Raw genomic sequence first — 23290 nt, 5'->3', positions numbered from 1 at the left:
CATGGAGATGACCACAGCGTCATCATGAGGAGTCTCAACTCCTTCCAAATCCTCGTCCGAGAATGACATGGTTTCGGAGGTATGCGGGCGCTTCGGAGGGGTCTTTCCCTTGATTGGTTCTTCAGCCGAGCTTCCTCCTCCAATGGTGTTAATAGTGCCAGCGATAGGCCTATTGTCATTTGGATTTTCGGGCAGTGCTGCATTTTCCACTGGCCTCTTTTCCTCACACCGGTTCCACACAAACCGGTTGAGTACCCCACAGCGGATAGGCGCCTCGATCTCATCCCGAAGCTGGAAGCAATCCTCTGTGTCGTGGCCGTGATCCCGATGGAAACAGCAATACTTCCTAGGATTGCGCCGAGCTCCTGTATCCCGCATCGGTGGTGGAGGTCGGAAATAGTCTCGACCTTCTATCTCCATTAGGACCTCTGCCCGGGGAACATTCAGGGGAGTGTAATTCTCATACCTCCCCAAGGGCATTCGTGGCTGCGGCGAAGAACTCGGTCGAGGCGGGGACCTCGGTCGAAGCTGTTCTCGTTGTCGAGGTAGACTCCTCAACTGAGGCTGTTTCTTATCTCGGCGGGGGGATCGGCTGCTCGGGCGGCCTCGCTCTTCACGACGTTTCTTCTGCTTCTTTGAGGCCTGCTCGATCGCGCCTCGCCTGGAGGCGATGGCCTCCTCGGCCTTCGCATACTTCCGAGCTTGGGCCAACATCTCGGTGAAATCGGCAGGGAAGCTTTTCTCAATAGAGAAGAGGAACCTGTAGGATCGAGCCTTAGTCTTCAGTGCCGACATGGCTATCGACTGGTCGAGCTCGAGAACCTCTCAGGTCGCAGCGGGGAAACAGTCGAGATAGTCTTTGAGGGATTCTCTCTCCTTTTGTTTGATGTTGAGGAGGGAATCTGAGGTTCGCCGCTGGCGTCAGCTAGCAGCAAAGTTGGTGGCGAACTGCCTGTCGAGCTGCTCGTAAGAGAATACCGTGTTTGGCTTCAGTCTAGAGAACCAGAGCCGAGCCGTTCCTTAAAGAGTTGCTGGGAAGGCTTTGCAAAGCACAGCTTCCGAGGACCCCTGCAATGCCATGAGGGCTCGGTAACTTTCCAAATGGTCGAGGGGATCGACAGCTCTATTGTAGGGCTCCACCTGGGGCATTTTGAACCTCGGTGGGACCGGCTTATCCTCGATCTGGCGGAAAAAGGGGGACTTAGTGGTGAACTCAAAGTCACCCTCGTGCCTTGCCTTCCTGCTGTAAAGCGCTTCAATCTGTCGCTCAAGCTTCTTGACCTTCCTGTCGAGCTCCCAAGCTTGGGGGATTGCCACAGTAGTCTGCTCCGGCTCGTGTCGGTCCGGGGCTGACTCAGCTTCCGAGAGCTGGGGCCTTCTGTCTATGCTCCTCCCTGGCAGTTCTCTCCGGAGAGACGCTCGGGCTGAGCCTTGGTGACAGCATCATTCTTCATTGTTGGCCCTCGAGGAGCCATGAAGATTCTGGCCCTGGGGCACCGGTCCATTTGGAGGAAGCACTGGCTGGACTTGGGCCTGTGGAGGCGGCATAGGTAGGGCTTCCTCATGTTGCAGGCCTTGGACAACTACGGCCAAGGCTTGAACCTGCTGCACCAGGATATTGAACTGCTTCGGCTGGACTTGGGGAACTGGGTCAGGCGGAGATGGCGAATTCTGGATAGAGTGTCCAGGACTTGATGGGAGATGCCGGAAGGCATTGGAGGCTCCTTTGCTTCTCAACTTCATGGCCACAACTCGGGCTCTTCCTCTAGCGCCAACTGTTGCTGGAATTTGGACCCGAAGGCGGCCGTCGGCTGAGAAGGAGGAGCTTCAGCGTGAGATGGCGGGTGGCAGTCCGTCGGCGGGCGGCGTCCTCCGAGGGACCTGCAAAAAGCCGGTGACCGGGATTTCCGGCGCCGGCCCTCCGATGCCTAAGTCAGAGGGGGCAAATGTATGGAGGGAGAGAAAATATGTCTCAGGAGTTTTAGAGTCCAACCCCCTCTAGGATGGAGGGGTTTCCCTTTTATAAAGGGGTACAGGATTACCTGTGATATAACGGGGCGGACGGGTTACCGTCATGATTGAGCATGTCGTATGAATTAATGCACGATCGTGTGAATTAATGCATCGCCGTAGGAGATCAGGCCGGAGCCAATGAGTCGTCGTGGCTGATCGGACGTAGCCGAGCAGGTCAGCTATTTGTCGTGGAGGGCTTGAGATCCGTAGATAACACACACATTAATTATTGAGTGAGCCGGAGATCAGTGAAGGCCATGCGCATTAATTGTTGAGTGAGCCGGAGATCAGTGGAGGCCATGCGCATTAATTGTTGACAGCAGTAGCAGGATGTGGTCCTTGGTCGAGCTACAGAAGGATGTGACCGCAGCAGGTGGATAGCAAGGTCGGACTTCCGAGGTCGAGGATGCTGAGGTCGGGTGCCTAGGTCGGAAGTCTCGGAGTCGAGCGCCTGGCTAGGCACCAGGTCGAGAGCCCTGAGGTCGGGTTTCCAGTTGGGCATCTTGAAGTCGGGCGTCTCCAGGTCGGGCGCCTCCAGGTCGGATGCCCTTAAGTCGGGCGCTTTCGTCACGTGCCGACGATGCGTTCATGCATTTTTGGGGCGATCTGCTTTTCCCCCAACAACACCAATTAAAGATATGTTACGAGTGTGTGATTGATCCGTAGGCAGGAAAAGCCTATCAAGAGCCTTTTTATATCTCATGTTTCCTTCCATATATAATGTAATTCCCAGGTGCTTCTTTGGTATGGTAATTCTCTGGCCTTTCAATCCATGTTCCAACTTTAGGACTTCCTTAAGTTAATCATTTCTGAAATTAACTTAGACTTGCCTATGGTCTCTCAGTCAATTTGCGTTCTTTATAAGGATCCACTACCTTGACGGACAAGGCTTTTCAACTTCCTCCACGAGGCAAGTAGAATTTTCGAAGACACTGGTTTAAATCCTGGATAGTCTACCCATGAAACTTGCCCTTGGGAGTTGGGACTTGTTTAGTTTATGGAAAGAGAAGAGAGGAAAATGTGACCAACGGAAAACTAAAAAATGCTGATGTTTCGTTTGAGATTTCAAAGAAAAGGAATAGAAAAGTAGTTTTTTTTAATATAAATAAGGTTTTCATATTTTATAGGAAAGAAAATTCAACAAGGGAGATAAAAAGGTCACTTTCCCATGAGTTGAAAATTGAGCTTTTTTTTTATAAAAATACTTTAGACTTTTAAATAGAATTGGTTACGATCTTTCTTTTTACTACTGGGGTAATAAAGATTTTATACTATTTTTTAAGGACTCGTTTGGTTCGCGGGAAGCATTTTTCCCTCTTAGCAATAGGATTCTTAGAAAACAGATTCCTTAAAAGAGAATGCCTACAAAAGCATTTTTGGCATGTTTTGTTGACAATTGAAAAGTGATAATAGATTTTCAGAGTGCTTATATTTGGTTGATCATCCACTTTCCTGAGAAAGTTATGTGTAATTCCTATTATATCCTTAATAAAAATTAGGTATTTAATGCCTTTTTTTAATACCAAAGGGTTTTTTTAAAAAAAAATATAAAAAAGTGAGTGATTTTCGGCTCACGAAAAAGTAATTTTTTATGTTTCTCATGAGAAAAATTTTTTCATCAAACGTGGAAAATATATTTTTATGAGAATACAACTTTTTCGTGTCGCTCATTTGAAAACTTCAATCAAACAAGAACCATTTCATTATTTTTCCATTAACACACTTTTCTTCCTCTCTTTTTTTTTCCACGAACCAAACGAACTCTAAAGACTACTCTCAATTGCGCTATTTTTTCATGGTTGACAAAATATAAAAAAATATTTTTCTAGATATCGTACACTCAAACATGAGCTTGCTAACAAAATATTTTATTAAAAAAACTATTCGAACGAAACGACCCCATAATTAAAGATATCTGCGCTAAACCATATCATATTTTTTCAAAATTAATTTCCTCGGTACGAATGACAAGCAGGAATCATGGTAGCTCAGATGTAACTTATCAATGTTTTCTGAAATCACTAAAAAAATCAGACCTCGGACCATATTCCAGTATTGGCATAGAACTGCACCTGCAATGGCAGGTATTCATCATAAGGTTCAAAACTTTTCTTTCGTTTTCATCTGGTTTTTCCGAAGAGAGAAATATAAGCTTCAGAGCTTACGGCTAATGGAAGTAAACTTTCAACGCTTCTAACTTTAAGCTGCCAAAAGCGGCTGGGGGTTAGACCATCGTGACACCATACCTTCCTTCGGTCAGATAAGTGGTCGTTATCTGGAATAGGAAAGGCTACTTTTTTTTTTTTTTTTTTTTTTTTTTTTTTTTTTTTTTTTTTTTTTTTAATGCTAAAGCGAATGCCTCAGAAATGTCAAATATGAATATGAATACATAAAAAAAAAAATAAAATCAAAAGATAACAAAGTTCCAAAATACACCATATATTTTGCTCTCTCAAGTCTCAATCTCTACAGAATAGTTAGCTACATATGAGGGTACTAGTCTGCTGCCCTGTTGGCCTCACGATACACGTGCTTTGTCTGCAAGGCCATCCCACAATTGATCACTAGTTATCTCTTCACCAATAAAAGAAAGGAGAAGCTTTACGACCTGGGTATGAATTCTGACTCATTTTTCAGTAAAGCTTACATGGTTTGCGTGGGGTGATAACTTTTATATCCAACTGGACCTAATCCACTTTTCTAAGACTAATCCGTGATAGGTTTGGGGAAGCTAGGTTAGGTTCGGAACCCAACCACCATTGGACCCACCTCATACTTGTTCATGTAATCAAATCGTCGTCTACCCAACCTACCTACTGTGAGGCTTGTGATTAGGTCTAAATATATCATTTATCTAAAACTAAGTGGCCATGCCCAATTGGTATGAACAACAGTAATGAACAATGATTATGGACACCCAAGTTGATGGAGATTAAAGTTGAATAGGGAGGATTTGTAGAATTGAATTGCAAATGGTTTAGTTAATTCCATTACGAAAGGAGCATTATTAGATTCATGATCCAACGATCGGAACTTCCTGTTAGACTTAGTTCTTAGCAAATTAGGTTCCATCGTATAAATTTTGAGGATTAGATAAGAAATTAGGCTCTAGTTCAAATGAGGTGCATGGAATGGGAAGCATACGATGGAACAATTAATCAGCTGCTTTCTAGTTGGTGAATGAAATTAGCTAGAAAAAACAGCTTAGAAATATTTTTTTCTCCTCTCTCTATTCGAGATAGAGGGAACTTCTACACAAATTAAATTATTGAAGTTTAAATAATAGGATGCACCTTCTAATACTTGAAACTAAGACATTCTTCAAAATGGAAGGTGTCATTATCGAGACAACACCTAGTTCACTCTATGGCATAGCATATTGACAAAAAAAAATGTATGAAGAAAATAAAACTTCTATTGCCTTTTCGGCTTGTCATTGTAGAATATACAATGCAATAAGAGGAGTTTCATTTTGTTTTTGAGAAGATATAAAAATGATGCTGACCAAAGAACTAAATGACAAAACAAAGAATTCCTGGATCACGGTATTAAAGCAAAAAGGCTAGTAGGAATTGGTGGCGGCCTCCTCCCATATCTTCCCCAAGAAATTGTGGCTGCTACCTGGAGCAGCCCAATATATTAGGAGCCTAAGGCGAACTCACTGAGAGATATCTTTTTTCTTTCTATTTTATCGTTAAAGTTTTTCCTACGGTGGGCTTTTTTTGAGCCGAAGCTTTAGGCAACCGCCTAGTCATCTAAGAGTTGGGCCGGCCCTGGCTGCTACTGGTAGTTCGTTCCAAGAGAATTCTAGGTAATATTTCTGTTGGGGGAAAAACCCCAAGTCATACCGCCACGGAGGCGCTCGGCCAAAAAGCGCCGACCGGAAAGGCGCTCGGCCGAAGAGTGCCGACCAAAGAACACCAACCAGAGGGGTGCTCGGCTAGAGAGCGCCGATTTGAAAAGATGCTCGGCCCAAGAGTGCCGACCGGAGCGCCAAGAGGCGCTCGGACCAACCAACGACCAAGTAGGGATGCTCGGCTAGAAAGAGCCGACCAGAGGACGCCGACTAGAAAAGCGCTCGATTAGAAGGTGCTGACCAGAGAGGAAAGCGCGCAGAATAAAGGCGCTCGGCTAGAAAGAGCCGACCAAAGAGCGCCGACCAGGAGCATTAGAAGCAACCCCGCCACAGGGCGCCCCATTGGGCGACCAGCTCGGCTCGGCACCCCTGCCGAGCCGATTGCCTTGACCAGATGTTCAACTCCTACTTAACCCCCTGAGGGACTTGACAACTCCACTACAACCTGCCGCTATCTCCAAGCCGTCAAGGCATAAGATCTCCGTAGGTATTTGGCACGACCTGCCATTAATGCATGAGACCTCTTCAAGTCTCCGATGCGCTCAGTCATTTAATGAACATGGCTCAAGACGATCTCTGGATCACTGAACCATCAAAGCGTATGGCTCTCCCTGACCGCCGGTTCATTCGGTAATAAATGCGCTTACCATCCATGGACCCCGGGCCTACCACGGCCGGCGGTTCAACCACTCCAACAGGACCGATCGACCGTGACAACTCCCTGGTTCCGGTCTGAGTCGGCCTTACTTTCCACTATGCCATTAATGGGCCAAATCGTGCCCAATTATTACAAAAGAGGACAAACTCCCTGTCACCTCCCGGGCAACATAAAATCCCTCTATAAAAGGGAGCCTGGGAGGAAAGAGAGGGAGGAGGGACCGAAACACAACAGCACAGATAATTAAGCACCAATATCTTCTTATTCTTCTTCACCCTCTGACTTAAGCATCGGAGGGCCGGCGCCGGGGAGCCCGGCCACCGGCTTCTTTTTTGCAGGACGGGACAGGACAGGACGCACTCTCCTCCCCGCTCTCTCACACACCCCAGGAGGGCACAGGAGGACGCAGCCGGCCGGCGCACCGCCGTCCGCCCTCCCCGCGGCGGAGCTCCTCCTTCCCCAGCTTCGCGGCGGCCCCCGGGTCCAATTTCCAGCAACAATTTCATACTAAAAGATAAACATGGATGACAAATTAAAGTATTTAAGAAGTAGAATTTTCAGCTACGAGAGAGAGAGACGTAGAGATGAAGAAGTTGGTACGAGCATACATGCTCGCAACCTCCCCCAAGGAAACTTCCACCAAAAAAAAAAACCTCAAAAGGGATTAAAAAAATAATAGCCACATAGCCAACGGGTCCCACCAATGGATCATCTACGCTTCTTTCTTAGGTCTCACGACATTATCAGAAAAAGAAAGAGAAATAAAGACACCGAAAGTAGGTGCATTTCGACCAGATTGGACGCACAATTATACTGTAAACCATACGTGTCATGTGATTCCTCGGCTCGGGCTGCTTTTTGGGGCAGTTCTGGGTCTCTGTAAGCATTTTCGTGAAAGAAAGAGCAAGGACAAAAAGACGTTGCCGAACCTTCCCCTTCGTCGACAGGCGATAGAAGCCGCTAACGGCTGGCTCTTCATGGGATGGCAGTTTCTGTAATAAAATCAAATTCTTTTCTGAAGAAATTAATTGATATAAACTAAGAAAATACGAAGAAGAGTCTAAGGGACTCAAGGGATCGTGCTAACCCGGCGCGAACGGCCCGACCGCCTCCCCGACGGAGCCACGGGCTACAGCCGGTCGCCCACCTAATGCGACCCGGTTCTCCCAGTCACTCCTTTTCAAATTAAAATCCCAAAATCCACGCTTGCCGTCTCTCTCTTTCTCGCCTCTCTTGTCCCTCTCCCTGTGTCGCTTGCCGGGGACCGCCGGCTCGCTGTTATCCTCCACCTACTTGAAAGCTCGGATCGGAGGGTTCTCGCCAGCCTCCAGGGTTTCGGGAACTCGATTTTGGAGCCGGCAGGTGGATTCTAGGGTTTTGGAGGGGTTCTTGATGCCATGGAAGGGGCTTTGCAGAGGCGGGGAGATATTGGAAGGTAGAAATTTGGGAAGGCGAGCGTTTGGGTACGGTCTTTGAGTCGCATTCGGCAATGCTGGATGAAATCTCCGCTCTTTCTAGGGTTTGTCCACTGGATGGGAAGTGGAGACGTTTCCGAACCCTAATTGCTGTTCTATGTGGAGCTTAGGGTTTCATCTGTGTCGATTTGAGCGGTGGATGGATCGGAGCCTTCACCATTAGCTTCGTCTGTGGATTCGTTCGAAGAAAGAGAGATTCGTGACGTTTCTTTTGGAGAAAAGGAATCTTGGGATAGCGAGAGGATTTTGAGCTGGGGCCGCTGAATCAAGCCCTAGGCATGTTAAAAATTGGAGAAACTAAGAGATCTTTGTGAGCATCTGAGCTGAGATCGGAGGATCAGCGAGTAGTTTCTTCAATGTCAGGCGCCCCGAAGGTCCGGTCCATGAACGTCGAGGATGCTGAGGTGAGGCCAGTCCTTGGGCCCGCTGGCAATAAAGCAAGGATGGCAGGTACGGCTCGGAAGCCTGCTTTGAAGCCTGTGCGGAAGGTGGAGAGAGCAGAGGTCGGGGCAACAGAGAAGAAGGGTTCCCCTCGAGCAGTTGATTCACCACCTCTAACACCACCTTTTAGTGCTTCCTCGGTTCTAAGGAGGCATGAGCTGCTTATCCGCTCCAATTTGTCACTCAATGCTTCTTGCTCCTCGGATGCTTCCACTGATTCCTTCTGCAGCCGGGCGTCCACCGGGAGGATTGGGAGGCTGAGTCTCACTAGTCGCCGAAGGCAGAGCATTTCCAAGCCAGAAAAGATGGGTGTGAAGCTGGGAAAGATTGTTCCTGATGGCGTTTCATTGTCTTCGCCGGAAATTTTCAAGGGAAAGAGGAGGTGTGCATGGGTGACAGCAAATACTGGTGAGTTCTCTATTTTGGTCATTGTGAGTGGCTTGTGTGTGGCTCGGCTTGTGTTGTCTCTCTTGTAATTACAATAATTATGTGGAAGTACCTAGAACCATTTCACGAGTTAATGTCTACAAAACTTTTTCATACTGTGTGGAAACAAATGTTACCATTTGCATTTTTGCGATCTTGCAGCATCGTCATATAAACCCTTTGGTGTTCCTTTTACTCTCTTAACTTAAGCAATTCTCCTTTTTTCTCCCTTTCTTTCTCTCCTCTTTCACAAATTGTAATTTTGAGGACTGATTAATTTACGTAGAAAGATATTTTGTTTGGGGTGGGAATCTACGATAGCTTGGTAAGGCTAGTGTCTTCTTCACACTAGCTCAGGATCTTTTTTTTCTGTTGTTCGGGATTCATGCAAATGGTATTATCTAATCTACAAAATTTTTTGAAGGGTACATGCTTTTGATACTATAGTATGTTTGCTTGTGAAATAATGTACACTGCATATTTATGGAAATTTAATGCAGTTTATCCTGTATCTGGGGTTTCTATTAGCAAATTTGGCATGCCTTTAATAATACTTTTAGGTATATTTAGGTGCATATGTATGGTGGCAAGTTCATGGATGCATTAAAAATGTTAGGGTAGTGGATCTGGACTATCAGATTTTAGTAATTAAAAGAATGCTGCGAGAGTTATCTGTATTCACATAAATGTAAAGCACCTTCTATTTTCTGGCATCTGTTTTGTTCTAATCCACAACATTTGCTGGTTTTAGCCCTTCAGGTTCCTTGAGCATCATCTTGGTTCAAAAAACTTGCCAACTAGGATATAGTCCTTCTACATTGATTCCAAAACAATGATGATGACAAAATTTTGAGTATAGTGGTTGGATTGCCACATTTCTTGGTCAACCTGGAACTTCTTCCCCATGCAAGTGAGAGATTTGCTAACGGGCATAATCAAGTTCCACTGGTATGATGAAAGCAAAATGTCTCAGCCTATCCGCACGCTGAAGTGGTTCGAGTATCTATAATTACTTCTGAAACAAAATCCTGTTATGCCACATCTTTTGTCCCAGTCTCATTGACCTTAATAATTTTACATATTTTTTGGAGCACTTCTGTCATTTAAAATTTAAGAGGGTAGCTCCCCCCCCCCCCCCCCCCCCCCCCTCCTCTTCTCTCCTGTTTTTTCTGCATGTGTTTCTTTCATCTAAAAACATTTGAGCTTACAGTCTTGTTGATGGCTGACGTGTCCGATGCACAAGCCAGCCTGGCATATGATCAGGCCTACCCATCTTTCAGGTCAACGGTCAAATTTCTCAACAGTAATGCTTGGCAATTTGAGTCCACTTATCAAGTAAGATAAAGGACAAATTATTCACAAATTTTCCATTTTTTAATTCAAATTGGTCCATAATTTATTATAACGTCTATATGCCAAGAACTTCAAACATCGTATGCATCTTTTAGTATTTCATTGTAATATAAAGCTGATCGTGGGCTGGGCTTGGGCACAAAAAAATGTCAAATTTTATATAGGCCCAGCCTGAAGCCCGATTAAAAATGAATAGAGTTTAGGCCCGAAGCCTGCCCTATGATCAGCTCTACTGTAATATTTTTGCATACATGAAATGGGAATGGAAGAGGCACTTAATGTCTTTTTCTTCTGTTTTTGCTATGACATTGTGTTTACAATTGGAATTGTGATTCCTTCTCTATTATTGAACTATTCCAAACATTTCTTATCTAGTAACTTCCAGAATATCATCCAGATTATCTGCTTGTTTTGTAAGGTGTGGTGTGATTTTATCTTCCCAGATGAGCTGAACTTATTTATTGCTGCCTAATAATACATATAAAATCTCTTCATTGGCTAGTGATTTAGTTTTTCAATGGATGTTGGCTTTCACTTGGTGCTCAGCAGTGGGTATTTGAGGTTGTATATTGCTCGTGTTATTTTTTTCTTCTCAGTTCATACTGCATCGGGCCTGCTATTCTCTTCTTGCATCATCATATTCTTTCATAATAAGATATAGAAAATGGACATAAGCGTACCTCAAGGAGGTGTTTTATTAAAATAACAAAAAACCTTGTGGTGTACCAGGTCTCTTTGTTTATGCGTCAGGTACATGCAGACCTTGGCTGTGCCTTTTAGATTAGGAATCTGCAATAACTATGCCGCCAAGATGATTTTCTGTTAACTGCTTGAGCACGAATTCCATATAAAAAACCTAAGCTTTGTAATCATAGGTTCTAGGCACAGTCCTCCTCCTTTTCAAAACCTAACTTAATGCTACTGTTCTTGGATGAGTTCAAGTGATAACTGATGTATGTCTAGGGATGTTGTATTAAGACATTTCTAACAGAAAAGATAAAATTATTGTAAACCTTTTTGCGGCTTTATTTCTTGCAACTTCTTGATTCTGATATGATTTCTTAATGTTCCATATTATAGCGATGGATAGATCATAAATGGCTTTGCGTAACACCAAAGGGATATTAGTTGAATGGAATTGGGATGTAGATGGAAAATAATGAAATAGAGACATTTTGAAGTTCTATACTAAGGATCATAAGCTTGTTTAGGTCATTTGACATATATTATTGAACGGCAACTCCCTCATTAACATTTAAAAAACAAATTTACTACAATATAAGATTAAAATTTTAGATACCATTTTCCTCTGTTTGTATTACTTTCTGTTTACATGACCATCACATGTCATGAAGTAAGGCCTGACTCACAAAAGAGGATCTCCAGGGAGAAGTTGAGAGTGACCAGAAATTTACATGATTTGCTTTTTTATATTAAAAATTCTACTTTTCTGCTTCATTTCCTCTATGTCAGTGTTTTTCCAAAACAAGTGCTGTGAAATGGGCTAGAATTGGAAGCTTTTATTTTGTTTTAATATATAATTTGTCCCTTTTTCTGCTTCATGATCAGTCGGACTGCATTGGCATCTATTTTGTGTTCTCTGATGTCTTAATACATCGTAGATGAGTTTTGCGAATGCTTGCACTGATTAAGGCGGTGAAGTGTCACTGGAACTGGCCTCCCTGCAACCACCCTTTCCTGGATTTTGTTGTCAGAATATTTGCCAGCACATGTAGTTATGTTGTTTTGTTAAGGGTCAGACCCTACTCTAAACATTGGATAATTCACCACCGCAGTTTTCATGACTCCGATAATCTCCTTATATCAAGTACTGATATTCTCCAATTGGCATATCTATAAAACATATTTGGAGAAGGTGTTTGCTTAACTATGTCAAGTCAGGCACTCCCTGTTGGTTGAAAGTTTACATACTTTGGTGATAAAAGGTCATGACACATCTGATTGATGAAAACCAAACCTGTAAGTGGCTAGAACAGTAGAATTGTATTATTATTTTGAGTGTTCTGCTATAAAGCTTTATTGCTTCATGCTTTTGCAACTAAGTTAAAAAATTTATAAGCACATAATAAGGTTAGCAATATTGTATAGATATAATGTTGGATAATATACAATCTAAGGTGATAATAAATTTGGTTAGGGTGGTGATAGTCACATTAAGAAAGAAAAAGTTCAATAAATTGGAAAGCATAGGGGCTGTATCATTTAAGGCAATGTTGCCAAACATGTCTATATGGTCTTGGTACGCTAGAAAGTGGAGGAGCTGCATTATTTAATGTAATGTGATTATGGGTTAGATGGTCTAGTGGAGAGATTCATTAAGCCAACCCTTAATGTTGATGGTTATGGTTGCTTTATTTGCCTTTTTCCTTTGATGCACTATATTTATGTTGTTTCTATTCAGTGAGAGTGCTTATGCTATTCATATCTTCCACTTCTCAGCCTTAAATAATGTCGATTGTCTGGTCAGAAATAATGAATTCTATCTTATCAATGTTCATTTGTAGCTTCTTCTGTGCTGTTGTTCTTAAAAATATTCTTGGTTTATCTGTTATAACAGATCCTTGTTATGCTGCCTTTCATGATGAAGAATGGGGAGTCCCAGTACATGATGATAAGTATGCAATCTCAACTCTAATCTCACTTTGCTTGGTCAGCAAGAAGTTAATATTTATTTGTTTGTCAGATCACAGAAAGTGATCTTTGGTGTCTAAAAATCTCAAAAATATATACAGGAAACTGTTTGAGCTGCTTGTACTATCAGGTGCATTGGCCGAACTTTCATGGCCTGCAATTCTCAGCAAGAGACACATATTTAGGTAACTCTTGCCTCTGGCATGAGACTCTATTGTATTCCTTTTCAAGTATATGATCTTACCACCTTCTTGGACATACCTTTTCACAGGGAGGTTTTCATGGATTTTGACCCAGAATTGGTTTCTAAATTAAATGAGAAGAAACTTATAGCACCAGGAAGCACTGCCAGCTCGCTTTTATCAGAGCCAAAGCTGCGTGCCATCATTGAAAATGCATGCCAAATACTCAAGGTAGATTCCTCTCTCTTTTCTTTTTTGTTTTCTCACTATCCTTATCATTATAATTGCAAATATATAGTTATTTGGGTGCTTGGAATTATTCCTGCCTGCATTAATGCAGACTACTTTGGGATAAGCCACTGGTTGGTTTGTGTTTTTCTTCTATGATATGAGCATCGGTTAATTGCAAAACTCATTGGATAATTATTGAGAAAGTAACATGATGTATACTGACTATTCAGGGTCTATCATCATAAGTATGCTATTTGGCAATAGCAATCGGTCCAGTTTCAAGTAATCCTTTTATTCTACTTCGGTACAAATTGATGACAGTTACTTTTGGTTCTACCGGTGTAGATCATAGCAGAGTTTGGATCATTCAGTCGGTACTGCTGGAGCTTTGTGAACCAGAAGCCCATCATGAGCAGATTTCGCTACCCACATCAAGTCCCAGTAAAGACTCCGAAGGCAGATGTTATAAGCAAAGACTTGGTGCGAAGGGGTTTTCGGAGTGTTGGACCAACAGTCATCTACTCCTTCATGCAGGCCTCAGGGATAACCAATGACCACATCATCAGTTGTTACAGATTCGAGGAATGTATATCAGCTGCCGCATCGGTAGATGAGGATGAAGGGAATGCTATCATGGCTAAGCATAAGGTGGAGGAGAATACGAAGGCAGGCGAGAAGGCGGGGAACCTGGACTTGGACTTGTCTGGAGCTGTGGATGGACTGAGCATCTCATAGCAGATGGGGGCAGGGTATTGGGTGGGTTTGGAGTTTATAATATCTTTGTACAATTAGACTGGCTGGTGGCTGGCCCTTTCTTGGGAATGAGGGGATCCTCTGTGTAGATATTTGTGAATTTTATGCAATCTTGGTTTGCATATGTCATTGCTGCCGTCAGAGGAAGTATACATGTACTCTTATGTGTAGTTTTTGTTGGTGCTGTTTTTTTAGTTGCTGTGGGGCGGGGTGAGATTTTTTAAACAATCGGAGAGCTCAGTATTTACTCGCAAAGTGGGTATGGGCGGCCAGGCTATTTGACGGTTTTCGATGCTATCGAACGTCAGAAAAGTAGAACAGAACTTACTGATATTTTTGCTCAACTGGTTGATTCTAATCTCTTTCGAGGTGAATGATTATTTGGTTATTGGAGTAAGATGGGCAGTAAGGAGGAAGAAAGGAGCTAGATTTCTTGGAAGGGTTTAAGGCTGAAATTAAGATAGACATTAATCATCAAGTGAATGTCATAATCTCTGGATTTCCAAGAGGATTTGCTGTGAATATTTTATGACGACCAGGTTGTGCCAAACAGCGGAGTGTGCAACCAAATCTTGAAAATGAAACCACAGGGCTGCCTTTATGCGGAAACAAAGGACAAAGATCTTGAAATTGTGAAATTATTAGGTGCATCAGATCAGGTGAATTCATTCCATCTAAATATGGCGGTACAAGAATGATACCAGAATATTCCCTTCCATCTAAATATGGCGGTACAAGAATGACACCAGAACATCCCCTCGTCGGAAAAGCAGAAGTTGTCACTTTCATGGGCTTTGTTATTAATCATGGAAAGAAATGGAAAAACAAAGTGGTCGCAGTGCAATCGTATAATTTGGCATAATTTGGGCCATGAATGAGATGGAACATGCACCGTATCATAGTCTTCAAGGTCCGATAGTGTGTCCATCTTGCATGCATACCATGAATAGCAGCACTCGACCATCGTCAAACATCTACCTGCGGCTGGTACGATACACATCCAGTCCATTTCATTGCATGTACCGCTGCAAACACTAGCCTGACATTCCAAATGATCTCTTAGGTTGCATGTCATCTTTCTACAACCAGAAGGCAGCACCCTCCAGAGCCCCAACACTGTTACATTTTATCCAGTCAAGTTTGATGTGGCAGATGCAGTTCCTGATTGCACATTTAACAAAAAAATATACAGGCTATAGAGCTAGGCCTCACCATTAAAATAACTCTGTTGAGACCCTCCCCCCCCCACCCTCAAAAAAAAAAAACCCTCCTTTGGAACCAATACATTTGAAAAAAATGTCTTTTGTAGTATGATATTGGGAAATTAGAAGCAGCTCAACAACTGCACTGAAGGAAAGTATTTATATAACATAGGCATCCAATAGGAGTGAAAGTAAAGAAAATACAGCAGAATGATATAACAAACTAAATGGACCTATCCATTCACGAGTTTTCGACCGGAACTATTGCGCAGTTCCCATTTGAACGAGGCTGCTGAATACCTCCTGAATTTTTACTGCCAGCGTTTTCTGAAGTTGCACTTAGTCCCATAGTTAGAAGAGTCTGGGCAGATTCTATTGCTTTCTCACCTCCAAGCTCTTGAACCTGCTCATTAGATACCTTCCCATCCACATCCGGCAACCATTTGGTTGTGGGTGTTTCATATAACAAGGGGACATTTTTTGGTGTTTGCTCATTAGTGGTCATAGCAGTCGCAGCAGCAGCGGTAAGAAGAGCGCTATCAGGTGGATTGCTGCCATCTTTTAGGGGTGGCAACTCATGGTTGTGCTTGCCTTCATATGTTATGAGCAAAGATTTTGCATCCTCAGAAGACCTCTCTACATGTTTACGTACAGGACATCCAATATGGGTGCACCTATAGTAGCTTCTAGAACACATTAATGAGAAGGATTAGGTTCAAGGGAAAGCTTATATCGCTTAAACAAATTGGAATAAATTAGCAGGCACCAGCAGCATGCATATAATGATTTTACAATTAGACTTGAGCATTAAAGCATTCTAATTTGACCTCAAGACATAGTTTGTAAACTACCAGGCATCTAATATAGCCAAGTTCTTGATGCAGGATGACCAAAGAAATCTTCACAAACAGGTAAAAACTGAAGAAACAAAAGATATTCTTCTATACAACTTCTGAACCAAAGTTTTTTTTTTTTTTTTTTTAATGGCCAACCAAAGGCTTACTCTGTTCTGAAGCAAGATCTTAGAAACCTCGAATGCAACAAGGAGGCTTTTCCCCAGCAACCTTTTGCATGTGGAATTTTTTTGTTACCTATCTATTTATTTACTGTATGTTGAGACTCGTTGTTTCTTAGTACTCTACCATCACTCATGAGATTAAATAATTAAGAACAACAAAAAAGTGGCAATACATTTGCAATAACAAATAAAATCCATGATCTTTTTTTTTTCTTTTGGGGGCACAGAAATGGTGACAGGGGGCAACAAATCTGCAGCACTTCTCCGATAACTTCTACTTTTATTCATATACCAGCACAACGTAATTGCAATGAAATGGGCAGGAAGACCAACTTGCAATTAAAATTTTCAGTGTATGCACAATTTTTTTACTGAGACCTCTGCAAATAAATCCTGAATAATCTAAAATTTGTTAAGTATTTAACAAAGTGATAGATACAAAATTTAAATTTACCTTTTCATTTACAATAACACAAACCTTATTCCTGTTTTACTAATGGTATTCTACCAATACTTTTTTGGCAACCAGTTTGAACTAATGAACATTTCAGAGGGACAAGTTTGCCTAGGTGCATGAGTTGCGCTAATGCTCAAGTATGTAGGTTTTCAATAAATTTGGTCATTAAATGCAACCTTATTGGGAAAAAAAATTGTAATACCTCTCATTTCTCACGAGGCTGGTTAGGACCCAATAGCCCAATAACTCTTCTGAAAGAGACTTCTTCAATAAATCTAACAGTTCAACAAATTATCTTCTTCAATTTTTCCAAAAAAAGAACTAACAATGTCAAGATGTTCTCACAAGTAACAACTTATGACCTCCTAAGTACAGGCCAGTAATGAATCCAAAATCTGATCTTTAATTTAAACAAGCCTGACCTTGGTCCAATTTCTAAAGAACCCTATACTCGTAATACAGATCAAATCAGTTTTGCAATTAAACAACTTATGAAATTATTCATATGAATCCTCAATTTTAAAGGCTCATTATTCATCTTCTGATGGTAGAATTGAGACTTCAATCCTACTGGAACGGTACTAGCTCAACTGAATAGTCCAGAATCAGAAATGATACATATTTGCGTGCATGCATGTGTACCAGCTCAGCCTTCTTCCTGAGCTGATGATTGGGAATGACCTTCCTCTTCTTGTCATAATATTATTCATATTCACATTATTCCTCTTAGGGAGAAGTTAATCCAACTAAATGCTTTGGAATCTGTACCCTACAATTCTTTGGGAAAGTAAGTGTCTTCATTATTTCAAAGCATTTGCCTTCAGATTTTCCAATCACTTCTTTTGCTACCTTTTAAATACAAAATATGAAAGATTCAATACATGAGGTTTCATGCTCTAATCTCCCTTCTCTAATATCTAGGCTTTATAAGGATTTTCTGGTTTCGACTTGAATTTTGTTGTGAAACCCTTGTTTGCATCAACACCTAATTTTTGTTGGTCCTCACTGACAGGCAACATGATGAAATGGTAAACTCATATGAGTCTGACCACTTAAAATTCAGAAAATTAACTAAATTAGTCACATGACCGATCCAACCAAAGAGAAAACCCTAAGAAAAAGGAATACCTAAACTACTATGAGACCCCTAAACTTAAAATTAACTCCTTTTGGGGTTTCTCCTCATAGAGACACCTCTATAAGACCCTAGCAAGATATCTAGTTCTATTATACCACTGTTAAGTTACTTGGGGGAGAATAGTTCTTTGTTCTTTCAACTTAATCATTTCTATTTTTCCTTCTTTTCTTTCTTCTGAATACTATCATGAATAGAGCTCAAAGGAACTGAAACATCTTTTGTGCTTGAACTTTACTTCCTCTATAAGTTGCTTCAATTAGACTGCAATTATTACTAATGTATTACCACAAAGACAAGAAAATATTCTATACATGCTCATGCAAAGGTCCTTGATTTTTCTTTCTTTTGAAAAAGGAGGCCCTCAAATTGATCTGGGAAGAAATCAAACAGCATTCCAAGACCAGCCAAGCCTGAATCAAATGTCCCAGACAAACAAACACAAAGGAAGTATTCAACTCTAAGTTATTCATAATTGTACTCAACCCATTTACACTCCTGCAACCAAAATTATGTGATGCATAGAGAGAAAAATGCCAATCATGTATCTACTTGGGCATATGCACACTATTTTATGTTCTAGTAAACAATTTTTAAGGTCATTGTCAAGCAGATGGATTGAAAGCAATAAATGAGAGCACTGTACCTCAATAGCACCTTAAAGTCCGGGTCTTAGGCACTATATAGAACTATTTCACTGTTCATGAGGTTAGAGTAAACTGCATACATGATTTAGACGCCTTCCGCATGAACAATTCGTACAAACTTATTCTTATAGTAATAATCATAATGTTAGATTGTTAGTTATAACAAATTATGATTGTTCTAAGGAAAATATTTGGTCTAAGATAGCAATTAGAATCACCATAGCACATTTTTCCAATTTGGTAGTTCAAAACTAACTGATTAGACCATGTAATAATTTCATATCTAACCAAATTCTACATATTCCTTTTGATGGATATGCAAAAAATTAGAAATCATCCAAATAATAAATATGAATAAGTGGCAAAACCTGGGATTCGGATTTCCTTTCACAAATTTCCGTCCATACTTCCTCCACCTGTAGCCATCACTTGTTAGGCCCACATCACATGCTGTCTGCAATATAACTTTAGTCTCTCTAATAGTTTTGAGTACAGGAGCTAGATCAAGAATGGTGTTTTCAGTGCTTCTGCTTTACAAAGAAGAGAAACTTTTAAGCACAATTGTAGCATTAGAACTAAAGAATCAAAATCCTAATATATCTTAACTACTTGCCTTCTCTTTGGATCTGGTTTATCACCAAGATCTTCTTCAGTCTTCACCGCAGAATCTCCTTCATGGCCATCTGAACAGGGTAAATGTTGTTCGAGGGTTTCATTACCAGAACTGTGCGGTAGTTTAGATGCAGAAGAAACTGTTGCATTATTTTCTGCTCCTGGAAGATCTAATTTTTTATTTACCACAGATGGGGCACTACGTTTTGCCTTTCTCTCTCTAGAGCTTCTAACTCTCAGGGGTGGTTCATGATTGTGACAGCCGCTGTAAACTATGTCAGCGACATGGCCATCTTGACAGCATTCGACCTTCTTCTTAACAGAACAGTTAGCATATGCACATCTATAATAGCTTCTGATATTCTCGCTGTTCTTCACCTGTTTCTGACCATATTTCCGCCAGTTGTAATCATCATCTGAGCTAGTCTTTTCATCGTCAGAGCTTGTCTTTACAACAATAGAAGCAGACTGAGGTTTCTGGTGAGATGAAGGTGGCTGCTCCATCTGTGGTGCACAGGCATTGTTCCCTGCTACAGACAATGGGTCTTGTTGCAATGGCAACAGAGTAATGTTGGATATTTGAGGTTGTGTTACAGAGTTTCTTAAGAACTCTGATGAGGAAGAGGGATATGCTTTTTGCAATTGCATCAGTGCCTGAGCCATGACAGATGCCAAGACTGCTTGATGCGTCATTGCAAACTGCCCCTGGAAAAAAGACAAAAATGAAAATATTGCAGTTATGGACATCCCATTATACAAAATGCTGACAATTTAAGTATTTCAAACAACAAGAACTAAGGAACACTGTTCAGAGGGAAGTGGCAAACTGGCCCGCTCATCAACTTGACTTGCCACTACATTGATAACTAACAACATGCAGAATTTCATGAAAGTGACAAACAGGGAATTGAATAGTGACATGAAATACATGGTGATCTGAACCTATGATTAAGAGTCCATGTTTGTTTACTGAAATCATATGTAGGGTAAATAAAAGAAAAGTATTTACAAATTTCCAGGGCATTGGATAGCATTTTACTTTAAATAAGAGGATCTACATCAACTATAATTGCTGAATATCAATAAACTTTGATAATACTTCTCAATTTTTGCAACTTACGTTCCGCATGAGTAAATAAATCCTGGGTCCAGAAAATCTTTCTAAATTCATCCAACCAGGGACTGCAACATTTACATAATTCAATTTTTTTCTACATAAAACATAATTGGACAAAAAGCACTTGCCAAATAAAATAATCCAAAAAAACAGGAATTATTCAGCCCTACAATCAAAAACCTGAGTTTTACCCAAGAACTTTTTAAAAATCAAGTTAAACAAGTTCCATCAAACAAGTTCCTTCAATATCAGCCTATATGAGAAGCCACATTAGTAATAAATAAAAGAGAATATTGAAAGCTAAGCCCTTACTGGAATTTTTCTTATTTGAATATTTATTCTTTGAAAAGTATATCATTGATAAGTGCCTCTGCAAAAGTCTAAAAAATTTACAACCAGACCCTTCCCACCATCCTGCTTTCATTTTTTTAACATTCTAACCTTAGTTTAGTTAGGCTAAAAGTTAACTTGACGAGTCTGTTAACTATTTCCCCCCCCCCATTATACATAATTTTTCAAATATTTTAAGACAAATATTTGAAATTTTGTGCAAATATTTTATATGCATATTTTACTTTCTCACTTGTAAAAAAAAGGAATTAAGCACTTTGAGAACAGTATATATGCAAAAGTCCTCGAAGGGACCAAATGGTAAGAATATATGGTAAAATCACTTATTGTTTGGAGGATGTTATCTAATCACATGAATGGTTATGCAATTTTTATATTTTGGAGTGTATTCATGCAAAAATCCTTTTTCACTTTATCGTGGTCCGAAAATTAATTAATTGATATTTTTTTATGCTTTACATTTGAATGAAGCTGCGGAAATACATGAAATTGCAACATAGAAGTTACCTTAAGGCTAGATCCTTCAAGATAAGTATCAAGGGCATGGAAGCAAGGAAGGAGGTCCTCCAAATGAACTAGATAGGGATGAGCTGGTCGATGATAGTAAATCAGTAAATCATAAGTTGATTGGAGCTCATTACATTCCTGTTTTCATATTTATAAATTTTTCAGAAAAGCTATTTAATCATTATTTCCCATATGGTTTATCATCTTATGTATCTATAATTCAATTTCGAAATTATATATGCACATACACCCTCATGTCTAGCAGATGCATGCAAAATCTACCTTGACTCATCTGCCCTTCTATTTAAATGCAGCATACCTATGCTGATGGTGGTCAGTCATGTCCATCTCAATTTAAGTACATGAGATGGTGCCTATTGCTACGTATATGGAGGAAGAATATGATGCTAGATTTGCATAGCTAGTCAAAAAACAATGTTTCTTATTGAGAGACATCCAAATACTAGTTCAGCAATATCAAATTCAGTTTAAGTTAAAAGCTGCTTTAGTACTATAGCTATTCTGGCATGTTATTTGCATGTTTTCAGGAAGACGTATATCTTTCCATGCTAATGATGCATAGTGGCAGGCCATCTTTTTGCAGGCACAAACACAACATGCGATGCTCTAATCCTTACTCTGCACATCTCAGAGACTTTCAAATGGTTAGCATGGTCGGACATTATTTGGATTTAGTAAGTGTAGCATGCTGTTGCATAATCCGATAGGTCAGAATCCATAACAGATTCAAAGACCTAACAAGCTAATATCTTCTTCCTTGTCATTAATGGATAAGATTGCTATGCGACAGACAAACATATTTATCATATAAATAAAATGGAACTGCACGAAGAATCAACAGAACCAGCACAAGCACAAGCAAGAGAACAAGTCAACAACTGTTTCGAGATGACTCCAGCAAAAAGAAGGGTTCTCGTGCAGCAGTATAACTTATTCTATTGAATGCCGCTTTTGGGGGCTGAACTTGTCAGCTTTTCTTAGCAGAACTTTCTTGTTCGTTTTGGTCAACTATTTCATATATTAATAATCTCCAATTCCAATAACAAACGCAAATCAGCACAAGGTTTCATGCAATTCTTTTTTCTTTTCTTTTTTTTAAAAAAAAAACCAACCAGCTGCCGTTCTAAAATTAGAAAGATAATATCGAGAAAGGTAAAAGTTTGAAACTAAAGAAATAGGCAAAAAAAAAAAATGGAAGACTTGGAAGAACAATCGGAGACACAGACCGCGAGCCCCGCGGCGGGGGCGATGTAGCACGGGATGGTGACAACAGGCACGGTGAGGAACGGGGCGACACCGGCGCTCCCCGGCGCCGCCGATGCCATGGCCCCCGCGAGGAGCTGCGAGAAGGAGCGACGGTCGCCGGCGCTTCCTCCATCTCCGCCGGGTTGGGAGGAGGAATCGGGTGAGCCGAGGGTTTTGGAATCACCCCCCTCAGCCTCAAGAGGAGGACAAGAAGAGCTCTCCGGAGACCCCTCTCGATCGGCCTTGTCGTGCTCCGGAGCTCCAGAGCCTGGCTCCTCCGCCATGGGAGCTCCCCGAAGCCTCCGGGGAAAGGGAGCCGGTTTCCGATTCTCCGGCGACTCGGAGCCCCGAAGCGAAGCGGGATGAGTTCAAGAATATAGAGTGGGTTTCGTGCGTTTGAGAAGAGGGTTGGAGAGAAGAGAGAGAGAGAGAGAGAAGGCGAGGGGGGCAGAGCATGTGATCTTTGGACTGGTGTTGACCAGGTGGATTTGGGGGGCCGGGGATATAATAGAGGCTTTGACGGCGGTTTGTTTTCCGTTGGTGGGAGAGGAGACTTTAGAGGGGATAAAGGGGGCGGTGGCGCCTTGGGGGGTTGACGGATTTGGTGATGGCAGGGACGGCCGTTTGTCTTCGGGGTTTGACCTCCGTATAGTACACAGGGACCCGTTTTCAAATCGTCTCGGCGTTTCTGTCCTCCTGCTTTGTTTTGGCGTAAGAGCGGGGATGACCATGAGATTTTGAAAACGCCAAATTTATCACGAATTAAATCCTTAACGACCTCCCCCTTCGCATATATCCATTTGGAGAAGCGTACCGAACTCAGATTGTGGTCAAACCCAATTAACTATTGTAATTCACGACGCCTTAATATTACGGTTGAAAAGAATTAATATAAGAGACAAAGATCACATTGCAACACCTTCAGAATTTGAAGACCC

The 23290-nt window shown here is 41.5% G+C and overlaps 2 protein-coding genes across 4 annotated transcripts; one reads left to right on the top strand and one right to left on the bottom strand.

The window, feature by feature from the left end:
• The first annotated feature begins 7600 nt into the window (after nt 1-7600).
• Nucleotides 7601-14210, top strand: LOC103717200 (uncharacterized). Its single transcript, XM_008805495.6, has 5 exons — nt 7601-8851; nt 12801-12858; nt 12976-13059; nt 13146-13287; nt 13633-14210. Exons 1-5 carry the CDS (start codon nt 8359-8361, stop codon nt 14020-14022), a joined length of 1167 nt encoding a protein of 388 aa, XP_008803717.4. The 5' UTR covers nt 7601-8358; the 3' UTR covers nt 14023-14210.
• Nucleotides 14211-15326: 1116 nt separating this feature from the next.
• LOC120110781 (putative WRKY transcription factor 4) lies at nt 15327-22832 on the bottom strand. 3 transcript variants are annotated; one of them, XM_039126360.3, is made up of 4 exons: nt 22334-22832; nt 19113-19816; nt 18868-19026; nt 15327-15928 (listed from the first exon to the last, which is right to left on the bottom strand). In XM_039126360.3, exons 1-4 carry the CDS (start codon nt 22634-22636, stop codon nt 15484-15486), a joined length of 1611 nt encoding a protein of 536 aa, XP_038982288.3. In that variant the 5' UTR covers nt 22637-22832; the 3' UTR covers nt 15327-15483. The 3 variants fall into 3 exon arrangements, with proteins under 3 accessions (XP_038982288.3, XP_038982290.3, XP_089785168.1); XM_039126362.3 differs by having other exon boundaries at nt 15327-15925; nt 22334-22823; XM_089929042.1 differs by having other exon boundaries at nt 21087-22476.
• Between the last annotated feature and the right edge of the window lie 458 nt (nt 22833-23290).

This window comes from Phoenix dactylifera, chromosome 2, assembly GCF_051530095.1.
Source record: "Phoenix dactylifera cultivar Ajwa chromosome 2, Ajwa_hap1_PhDact_Kaust_v1.1, whole genome shotgun sequence".
In the NCBI taxonomy this organism is placed as follows: domain Eukaryota; kingdom Viridiplantae; phylum Streptophyta; class Magnoliopsida; order Arecales; family Arecaceae; genus Phoenix; species Phoenix dactylifera.
This window is presented reverse-complemented; position numbering and strand designations above follow the sequence as displayed.